We start from the raw sequence: 10668 nt of genomic DNA, 5'->3' as shown, positions 1-10668 counted from the left end.
ATGCCGGCAGCCCTGGAGCCCCCCAGTTCCCCGGCGCCGCGGCCCCTGCATCCCCCCGTCCCAGTCCCCGCCCCGCGGCGGCCAGGCCCGGGCGGCGGCACTCACAGAACTCCACCAGCAGGTACTTGTGGGCCGCCAGCGCCTCCTCGAAGTTGCCCTTGTGGAGCACCAGGACGTGGTCCTCCTCCTCCGGGGCGGCGGCGCCCGCGCGCGTCAACGCGGCCAGGGCCAGGCAGAGCAGAGCGCGGCGCAGCATGTCGGCAGCGGGCGCGGCGCTTCGGTTGGCGCCGCCGGGACAGCGAGGCCACGAGAACGCGCGCCGGCCGCCCCGCCCCTATAAGCCCGGCCGCCGCCGAGCGCGCGCCCGCCCGCGCCCGCGCCCGATTGGCTGGCGGACTCCAAGGCCCGCCTTCAAAGTTCTCTGATTGGCCAACTGCGCTGGCCCCCGACCCCGGATTCGGAATCGCTGTGGAGGCTGCCCTCTCCCTCGCCCAGGATTGGCCGAAGAGCTCGCGCTCGCACTCGTCCCGGGCTTCTCATTGGCTTCCGCTGGAGAACTTTCTCTTCCTCGACTTGTGACTGGTGGCTTTCTCCTACACCTTCTGCGGGTCTGGAATGGCTGCTGCCTTTGGAGGCCCGGGCTCTGAGGCTCCTGATTGGCCAGGAGATGCGCGCACCCCCGCGCGATCCTTCGTCGAACGTGGCAGTGGGGCGGAGTTCCCAGGTGGGGGCGGAGCTGCGCCTGCGCCTCTGAAACCCCTCGTGTTGCATTCTGATTGGACGGCTTGTCTGTAACTGACACCGCCCCCCCAGCTCTGCGAGCCGGAAGTTGGGCTAACGCAACTTCCGGTGCGCGTGAGGTTCGGGTGGTACCTGCCGAGGACCGTGGTTGGGGAAGCGGACGGTGGCATGCGGAGCTCGGCCTGCGGGCGTGGGCCCGGCGGCTTCAGCGGCGGCGGGTCGGGGCGCCTGGGAGGCGCATGGGTGGTGCGGGGAAGACCAAGGCCAAACGTGCTGGGTCCGGAAGGCGGGCAAGAAACCCTCCCGGAGCGGGCGCAGGAAGAGGGGGAAGTTGGGCCGTTCCACCTGCGGGTCCGGAAACGGGGAAGCGGCCCTGAGGCCTCGGAGCAGGCGGCCGGAGCACCGCTCGGCGTCCGGCCGGTGGAAGGCTCCGGGGGGCGACGCGGGGCCCTGCAGGTGCCGCTCCGCTGTCCCCGCCGGCTGCCGACCCCTCGCCGCAGGCTGATGGCCCCCGCGCGCTACCCCCGAGGCTGCTGAGCACGGGCCGGGACTTACTGAGTACCGGAATTCCTGTGATTTTTTTTATATTGATACGTTGCATTGATGTTTGAATGCATTGGGTTAAATGAAAGTGGTCAATTTTAGCCGGTTGTTTTTTTTTAACTAGCTTCTAGGAAATTTAAAATAACGGTGTGGCTTACATTTTATTTTTGTTGGCACTGCTCTAGACCGATCAGCTTGTCCCTTTCCCTGACTGCTCAAAGCCTCTGCCACCACCTCCGCCTTCTCCTGGCTGCCCTCCCCACCCCCACTCCTTGAACACTCCGTTTTTCTCCAGAAAACCTTCCTCTTTCTTTGTATTCACTTCCTTTGTTACGAAAGTCCACCACCACTAGTTTTAAGACTCATCATCAATTTAATAACTTGGCAGGAAGGAAAGAAACACGCCCACATTAAATGTACACGTTGGCTGTAATATCCTCATTTCAGAAATGGTACATTAAAAAAAATGCTTTCATACTTTTGAGAGTTTGCATTTGTTGCTACGTTGTTTTGAGGGCATGTTTTCTCATCTCCTACGTGGGGCTCCCTCATATAGAATATGAATTCCTGAAGGTCAAGCTGAGGTTCTCCGTGTCCTTTCCCCTGTGCCAGTAGAGCAGGGGTCAGCAGAGGTGGTTGTATCTGTTGTGATCTCTTGTCTTCCAGGAGCTGGGACTTCCGGCACAGAAAGGCTATGAACATGTGTCTGGCAGGTGCCGGCCTCCAGCCCCACTTCTGTGGGGTCCTGGCCTGCAGGGTCAGTTAATGAATGGCAGCTCTTCGTGACTAATAATTGGAAACGAAGTCCCCTCTGCTCTCTGGGGTGGATGGTAGTTGCTGCTGCCCTGTCTCCCCCAACGATTTTGGGGTTGCCGTGACCCTTATTTTACAGACCACAATTGGGGGCCTGATAGAAGGGATATTTGCATCTTGTCGAGATTTCGGAGGTGCTCATGAGACCAGTGTTTAGGTGCCTGCATATCGGGGCTTGAGTGTTTGCTGCTGCTGGGGATAGAGTGAAAAGATTGAAGACAGCGTGACGTTGCTTACTTCGTGGTGGTCCGGAGCAGCGTCACCCCAGAGCATACAGTCTTGACAAAAGATGAGAACTTTGGGAGCCAGGGGAGAACCAACCAGACAAGGATCCAGTTGCGTCTCTGAGTGAGCCTTACTCTCTTGAGTCTGTGCCTCCGTGGCTGCAGCTGACGCACCTTGATGGAGGTGATGACGGTGTGGCCCGGGCGGCCACAGCCAAGTCACGTTCTGTGAAAAGCAGGGCCCAAGCAAGGCTCTGAACGGGGCACAGCTGCACCGATGTGCCTTCGCAAGGTGTCTGCTCGCCTTGAATTGCCTCATGTACCAACCTGCGCAGGAGCAGCAAAGCGGGGTTCTCAGTTGGAAGAAGGCCTGGTTTGGGGAAGGTCTGCGATCCCCGGTTTCTGTGGGGTTGGTCCCAGAACACAGGCTGGTTCACTGAACACCTCTGCCGGCCTCAGCTTTGAGGGGAGGGTATCTGCGTCCTTCCTGAGACCCGATCACATACCTTCCAAAAGCAGCTCCAGAGAGAGGCCATGGGGCTGTGTTCACCTTGTACCCTGGGTCATGAGCTGGAATGTGCCCGTGGAGGTCAGCGCCCGCCTGCCCCTGTGGCCTTGGCTCTGACATCTCAGGACCAGCAGCACTGGTTCTTGACACCCTCCAGGCATCTCTCATTTTCTGAGAAGGTGCCTGTTAAATCTCATGTAAACTACCGAGTGATAAAATGTTTTGATAAATACTGTTCTCAAAAATAGAGTTCTCGGGGCGCCTGGGTAGCTCAGTCAGTGAACCATCTGCCGTATGATCCCAGGGGTCCCACCTCGGGCTCCTTGCTCAGCAGGGAGTCTGCTGCTCCCTCTCCCTCTGCCTCTGCTCCCCCTGCTCATGCTGGCACGCGTTCTCTCAAATAGGTAAATCTTTTTTTGTTTAAATGAGTTCTCAATAAAACTCCTTTCCAATCTGTGATGGGGTAGGAGGTGTTGAGGGAGTCAACAGCAGGCTCATGGACCCCCAGGAAGTGCTCTCTGGGCCACTGAAGGACAGCTCCTGACTGTAGGGTCCCACTGCCAGGCAGGGCCACACAGCCCTGCACACGTGCATGCTGGGACACAATGGGGAGCATGGTCCCCGGGGGGGGGGTGGTGGAAGGGGGTCCTGATTATGGGGTGGGACAGTGCCGGCCATGAAGACTATTATAAGTCACAGTAATTGGTGGTTAATCAGTCACATCAGAGGTCCTGTGGCGTCCACTGGCACCTCCTCAGTGGGAAAAGGGCCATCTGGGAGTAGATGAGGAGGGGGCAGCTTGGGGGTTCCTGGGGGACATGGACAGAGGACAGGATGGAAGGGGACCACAGTCACAGCCCCCAGACTGTACAGACAAGTTCAGGGTGAACTAAGAGGATCAGGTTAGACTTGGGACCCAAGAGACACGTCCAGCAAGTTCTGCAGGCACTGCCCTTGTGGCCCTTCTCCCAGGGAGGGGCCAGAGCAAAGTCCTGGCTCTTGGCAGGGTGCCCCGTACAGCTCGGCACTTAGGGTCCGAGTTCATGTGTGTAACTAAAGCTGGGAAAATCCATGGCCTGACAGAGCCTCAGAAGGCCCTGGCCCACTGAACTGTTGACAGCAGTTACCCTGGGTTTAGATTTTCACTGGACCTTTAAGGAAGTGTCGTGGGAGAGGTGTGGCAGTGGCTGGCCCCAGAGCTGCCTTGGGCCCGCTGAGCTGGGAGCCACTCCCTGGTGATACCTCTGGGGACAGCGGTGAGTTTCAGAGGCGGCTGCGTCCGAGTTCAGTGGGAGAGGCACCCAGACTCAGAGCCTGGAACGGTGCAGCCCCACTGCCTCTTCCTGCCCGAGCCCATCCCACCTGACTTGGGGCAGCCCCCCTCTTTGCCCCTGTGGCATGTGGAATCAAGAACCAGGACCTCGGCTGCGTCCTGTTGTCTGGGCAGGACGTGCCACTTCATCTTGTCGTCCAGCAGGGGGCCCTGGTGAGCGGGGACCGAGGCAGTGGCCAGCCCTGTGGGAGCCGTCCTGGCACAGGCTGCGGTCGCTGGTCCACCTTGGCCCCAGCCAGCGATAAGCTGCTGGCAGGGCACACCCTGGTGAGCACTGGAAGGAGGGGCAGGCTCCCAAAGGTGTGGCCAGCGGAGCCTCGAAGAGGGCAGCTACCCATCCCCACGAAGGGCAGCACAAAACCACTTTTCTAACCCACTCAGAACACAGAAAGAGAAGTTTCACAACGGGTGTCAGGCCAGATGAGAGGGTTTCTGGGGCTTACGTTACCCATCTCCCCTTTTACCACCCTGGGGCTGGGGAGGGGGCACTGTAGTTGCCAGATGCCCTGGGGTGGTGAGCAGTGTCACCCTTCCCCCCGCCCCTCCCCCAAGGTCCTATAGAGGCCGTGCTGGTCAATGGGACTCCCCTTGCTGCTCTTTTGCACCTCCAAGCAGTGAGGTCCCCCAGTCTCCTCCCATCTACCCCACTTCACCCATCCCACCTTTGGACCCAATCCCATCAGGGCCTCCAGGGCACTGCAGGGCCCTGCCGCCTGCAGCACTGACTTCCGGTGCACCCTCCCACCCCCACTGCAGGGCTGCCCAGGCACACCACGTGGGGACCCTCTCATCCCACTCCCTTCATGGACTGCTTCTGGCACAGGGCTGTCTTCAATGAGGTTCCCCTTCTTCAGGGTTGGGGCATCTCCTCCGTGGAGCCTGTGCTCCAGACCCCCAGAAAGACCTGTGCACCCCCCAACACACTGGCCAAGAACCTTGGGCGATCTGGGGAGACTCCAGGCCTACACCCAGTGAAGCACTGGCCAGATGAAACTGGTATGAAAGCCTTCAATTCGTTCTCCTTCCACGGCCACAGGCGCGGTGACTAAGCCTGGGGAAGCCCCAGCACCACCCTAGGCATCCCAGCTGCCCCTCCCTTCCCGAGACAAGCAGCAGACACCCTGGCTCCTTTGGGGCAGTTTATTTCCCGGTCAGAAAAGGAGAAGCAGGGTCAGGCTCCTGAACATTCTAGGCCCGGGCCTAACAGGGGAGGCAGGGAGGGGAGGCACAGGGGAGGGCTCCGACTGTGCGCACTTGGTCCCACAGTTGTCCTGGCTGGGTCCGGGGAGGGCCTGCCGGGGATGGTGGCACCGAGCCTGGGGGCAGAGGTGGCAGGCCAGGGGGCCCAGAGGACGGCACATATGGAGGCAATAAATACTGACAGGCCAGGCACACGACTCCAGGCCGGCAGGCCCAGTGGGACAAGTAAGGCTCAGCCGCTGGCTTTGTCCGCCGAGGGTTGTCTGCTGGGGCCGTGGGCTCTGGCACTGCCCACTGGGACGAAGAAGGCAGAGGCGTGAGGACACCTGGCCTCCCAGATGGGAACGGAGGCGAGTTCAGTTTTGGCAATTTGGCTTTCCCCCAGCCCCGGGAGCCGTCCCCGCAGCCCTGGCCGGGGGAGGGGGCTGGCTAGGCCCTGGTGGGCAGGGGAGCAGCAGCAGCACATCCCACACACCTCCCCGGGCCACAGGGACTGCGGATGGGGCAGGGACTGGGGGAGACCACATGCTCATGCAGACATGGGGGGGTTAGAGGTTAGTGACGGCCCCCACAGCACACGTTCCACATGTTAAGGCATCATGGTTAGACAGTTACTGACAGCGATGAATGAACTGACCGGGGACAGGTGAAAGCAGGAGGGTGGCTGGCCCCCAAGAGGCCTCAAATCATGCACCCCACCCCACCCCCACCCCCACCCCGGAAGAAGAGAAAGAACAGGATTTGGGGCAACCGCAAAGGCCCGCAGGGACCTGAGTACCCCATGAGATTCCCTTAGAAAACCCAGGGCCTCAGGATGGGTTAGGATGGGTGGGGGAACCCGAAGGGGTACGGAAGGGGAGGTGGAGGCCTGGCCTGGAGGCTCCCTCCCCCCTCTACCCCCCCAGCACAGGCAGAAGCAGCAAGGCGAGACCACCGAGGAGGCTGGGGCCTGCGGGGCGGGGCCAGGAGGGATGGGTAGGGTCGGCCAGGGGGGCAGACCCGTCAGCACTTTGGTAAGGGGTTGGGATGGGGCGGGGGTGGTAGGGGTGGGGCACGTCAGACAGGTCCGTCTGTCTGTCCGAAGGCCTGCCCGCCTCCCGGGCCAGGGCTCAGTCCTTCCACTCCTTTTTGATGGTAAGGTTCCACTCCCAGGACAGGTGGTCAGTCTTGTCGTCGTCTGTGAACCGGGACTTGATGTTGTAGCTGCCACGAGCCAACATACCCTTGGGCGCCTCCTCCGTGGGGGTCAGAAACTCGTACTCCTCTGCCCGAGGCCCGTAGCTGCCCACCATGTAGTCGGTCTTGTCAACTGTGCAGGAGATGCGCCGGTCACTGGTGCCGCCTGACCCCACCCAGGGCCGAGGGCACACACTGCCTTCTTCCTCTCCCTCCCGATCCCAGAGCCCTTGGGCAGCCACCCCCACCCTGCCCCTTCCCGCAGCCAGCCAGGGGGCGGCCACCCCATCGTAGGGGCAGGGGCCAAGCGCCAACCCCCCCCCCACTCACTCTTGACGCCTTTCCGGTACGTGTGCTGAATATACTTCATGCCGGACACAATCTCCCGGTTCACCTGCAGGGAGGGAACCCAGGCAGAGCTCAGTGGGGGCTCTCCAGGACCAAGGCCTCCCGGCACCTCCCACGGCCTCTGCCTTACTCGGAAAGAGATTTTTATCCGGTACTCCACACCCTCCTTCAGCACAAAGGACTGCTTCTTGAAGCTCTCCAGGTCACCTGCACCCAAGAAAAAGATTGTACTAAAAGGCTCAGCTCCAGGAAGCTGCTCACCTCAGCATCTCCCATCTGCAGCTGCACGGCACTCCTTCTGCTCCCACCCTGACCCACACAGCCCCAGGCAGCCCCACCCAGGATCCAGGCCACTCCACAGTCAGAGCCTGCAGACTTTCTGGTTGCACTTCTCGCGCCCCCCACAAGAGGGCACCCGCATCCTTAGAAACTATTTTCCCCAGCAGAAACAGCAGGGTGCCAGCAGGCAAGGACCTCAGTGATGCCACTCACCTGTCAGGTCCAGCTCCAGGGGGCCCGGGGCCGTGCTACACACCAGGGTCAGGCGGGTCACAACAACATTGGGGACGTTGGGGTCTGCAGAGTGAGAGCAGGTTAGAGCTCTACCCCACCCCTGACATGCCGTTGGGGAGGGGGGAACTGGCAGCAGAAACCCAGAAGTGACAGGTGTCCCTCTTGGTGCTGCCTCAGCCCACTTACCAGCAGACACAGTTACACGGCCCAACAGGGCCTCCTTGTACTTGCGCAGACTCTCATCATCCTTGTCCAGCTCCTGGATCTCCTGGATGCTCTTCTGGGCGGGGGGCTTATAGTTGACGGAGTGTTCATCCTCCTCGTTCTCGGCCGCGATCTGTGCCAGCTGCTCAGCTGTGGGCTCCTGCTCAGCCATGCTCGCCTCTACCTGGGTCTGGCACACCTGTGTGCAAGGGTAGGGCTGTGGCAGCCTGAAGGGAAGCACAGTGTCTCCCCCTCCTGCCCCTCAGCAAGCCCCACCACCAGCACACGTATGCTGTAGTGACAGACCCCTGCAGGTAACCGGGCCCCATGTTTGGGCCCAAGCGGATGTACGCCTTTTGGAGGAAAGCAACTGCAGACAGAGCTTTGGAAAGTCCCAAACACAGACTCCTGAAGCCCTGCCCACCTTGGGGACCTGCTGGAAGTCTGGGTAGAGCATCCAGAACTAAGCAGGACGTGCAACCTGCTCTCCAGAAGGACCAAGCATACATCTCCCACACCTGGGGGAGGAGACAGCACCCCCAGTCCCAACTGACAGGGCGGGGTCACCTCTAAAATCCTGCTATTCTTTTGAAGATGCCCAGACCCTCTCCCCAAGGAACACCTCCTCCTGGGTCTCCCTGACCACACATACTCGTTGGACTCTGTCCTAACAGTGAAGCAAGGCCCCATCCTGCAAACGCAGGGTTCTCATGGAGCTCAGGTGACCGGGCCAGCTTAAGTCCCACAGGTGGGCACCAGACAGGCAGGAGGAACCCTAACCATCCACCAACCTTCTTTCCAATTTTAAGAGTATGGGACCTAGAATTTGGTAACTGCTGCAATGCCTACATGGTCTCAGGACCCTCTTCCTGGATCCTGGCCCAGAATAGCTTGGGACAGCGCTGTGGGAGCAAGGAGCAGTGCAGGGGGCAGCCCACTGGGCTCCCTACGGTTAAGGATCCCCATCGCACCGCTAGAATCGCTGAGGAATAGCTGAAGCCCACTCAGGTCCTTGGGCGGCGAGAGAAGTGGGCAAGAGCCCAGTCCACGCTAGACCTCAGCTTGCCCGGGAAAGATAACCAACGCCTGTCCCCTCGGGACCGGGCTGGCAGTCTGGAGCTCTCCGAGCACCAGACCTCACAAAGGGCCGCCGGGAACCCCGAGTCCGTCGGCCAGTCGGCCGCCACAGGTGGGGTGGGGCCCGCCCGCTTTTCCAGGCCTCCCGGCCGCTTCCTCTGGAATTCCTCTAGAAGGCTCACGCCCTGACGCCACCCAAGTGCGGCCGCAGGCGACAGGCTCCTCCGAGCGCGATGGCCGCGGCCCACACTTCCTTCCGCAGGGCTCCGCAATCTGGGCGGGCGGGCGCGCCGCGCGGGTGGGGTGCTCGGGGACCACGCCGCTCGGGCCGGGCGCCGCGCCCGCCATCCCCGGGGAGGGGGCGCCAGGCCTGAGTCCGGCCAGCGCGCATCGGCGAGGGCGGGGGCGCCGCGGGACACGGGCGGCGGCCCCTGAGGAGGCCCGCGCCCACCCCCTGCGAGCGGCGCGAACAAAGACGCGGAGCCCCCAGCCCTGCGGCGCCCCCCTCCCCGGCCCCGCCCCGCCCTACCCCACCCTGCCCGTCGTCGCCGCCGCCGCCGCCGCTCACCGGAGGCTCGACCGCGCCGCTCTCGCGCTCCCTCCCGCACGGAATGACGAACGTCGCAGCCCCGCCCGCGCGCGCCCGGCCTGCCACTTCCGGGGTCACGCGACTTCCGCTCGCGCCGGGCGGGAGGCGGAGGGCGCATGCGCGCGCGCGGGCTGCCGGGAGCGCGCCGCCACCATCTTGTGGAGCCGGCCTCGTGGGCGCGTCCCGTGAAGTCGGGGCCGGGTTGGGGTTTTGCGCGCTTTGCTGCCGGTGTTTTCTGGTCCCGGGCGTCCTCGGGGTTCGGTTGCCAGCCGAGGGCACAAGGCAGTGTCACGGCTTCGAGTGCGCACCCCGTACGTCGTGACCTGTCCCCGAGGTGCCCTAACGCGCGTCTGTGAGGCGCGGGGAGGAGTGGCCACTGTCGTCCGACTGCCCACGGTCCGCCCTGGGGTCCCAGCGCGACTAGAGGGGAGCCTGTCCCCGAGGCGCTCCTCGCCGCGTGACGTCGGAGGCTCCCGAGCGCGGGCGGCCCAGTCGCTTACCATAGAAGTCCCCGGCTGTAGGCAGGTGCCCGACGTGTGCCGCGCGCAGACCGCGGGGCACTGTACAGCCCCCGGCACGTTCTCGCAAGTCCCCCGCAGGCCCCCCAGCAGGCCCCCGGCGCCTGGCCGCCTGCACCGCTGCCCGGGGCCTCCGCCCGACCCGCAGGACCTGGCGGGGATCGCGTCCGGCACAGGCCCGCACACGGCGCATGGTGTGGAGGGGGATGTGTTCGGCCACGAACTGAATGCGAAATAGGATTTTTAAATATTTGAGGAGCATTTGCGGATTTTGCGTAACTTCGGAGTCGCGCCGTCGGCTTTCTGTGCAGAGCCTTAGAAGGAGCACGGTTCCGTGGGTTGCTTGTGAGGCTTCCTGTCATTGCACACCCGGAACCCACAGCCTGCACTGCCGAATTGCAGGTAGAGGGAAAGTCTTTTTTTTTTTTTTTTTAGAGAGATTTTATTTATTTTTTGAAGATTTTATTTATTTATTTGAAAGAGAGAGAATGAGAGAGAGCATGAGCAGAGGGGAGGGCAGAGGGAGAGGCACCAGAACTTGGGGCTCCATCCCAGGACCCTGGGATCAGGACCTGAGCTGAAGGCAGACGCTTAACCCACTGAGCCTCCCAGATGCCCCCCCCCCAAGTGCTTTTAAAGAACAAAACAGGGCTGCCTGGATGGCTTAGATGGTTGGGTGTCTGCCTTCGGCTGGGGTCACAGTCCCAGGGTCCTGGGATGGAGCCGCAAGTTCCGGTCGCTCTCGTGCTCTCTCGCTCTGTCAACTAAATAAAATCTCTAAAAAAAAAAAAAAAAACCCAAAAAGCAAAAAACCCTGTTGTAGAAAATTTCAAACATACATTTTATTTGGACCCTGCTACTGTGTACAAACGTACCCTGCA

The 10668-nt window shown here is 61.8% G+C and overlaps 1 protein-coding gene across 1 annotated transcript; it reads right to left on the bottom strand.

The window, feature by feature from the left end:
* Nucleotides 1–5288: 5288 nt before the first annotated feature.
* ARHGDIA (Rho GDP dissociation inhibitor alpha) lies at nt 5289–9377 on the bottom strand. The gene is made up of 6 exons (XM_040640005.1): nt 9249–9377; nt 7586–7802; nt 7379–7462; nt 7017–7093; nt 6869–6932; nt 5289–6671 (listed from the first exon to the last, which is right to left on the bottom strand). The coding sequence occupies exons 2-6, from the start codon at nt 7773–7775 to the stop codon at nt 6472–6474; spliced, it is 615 nt and encodes a 204-aa protein (XP_040495939.1). The 5' UTR covers nt 7776–7802; nt 9249–9377; the 3' UTR covers nt 5289–6471.
* Nucleotides 9378–10668: the final 1291 nt, after the last annotated feature.

The sequence above is a fragment of the Ursus maritimus genome, unplaced genomic scaffold (assembly GCF_017311325.1).
Source record: "Ursus maritimus isolate PB19 unplaced genomic scaffold, ASM1731132v1 scaffold_24, whole genome shotgun sequence".
Lineage (NCBI taxonomy): Eukaryota > Metazoa > Chordata > Mammalia > Carnivora > Ursidae > Ursus > Ursus maritimus.
This window is presented reverse-complemented; position numbering and strand designations above follow the sequence as displayed.

Excerpts from the sequence above, each read along its gene's own strand:
- ARHGDIA (XM_040640005.1), bottom strand. The coding sequence starts at position 7,775 with ATGGCTGAGCAGGAGCCCACAGCTGAGCAGCTGGCACAGATCGCGGCC. Across the intron at positions 7,463-7,585 it reads CCGTGTAACTGTGTCTGCTG|ACCCCAACGTCCCCAATGTT; the intron begins GTAAGTGGGCTG and ends CTCACTCTGCAG. Across the intron at positions 6,672-6,868 it reads GTACCGGAAAGGCGTCAAGA|TTGACAAGACCGACTACATG; the intron begins GTGAGTGGGGGG and ends TCTCCTGCACAG.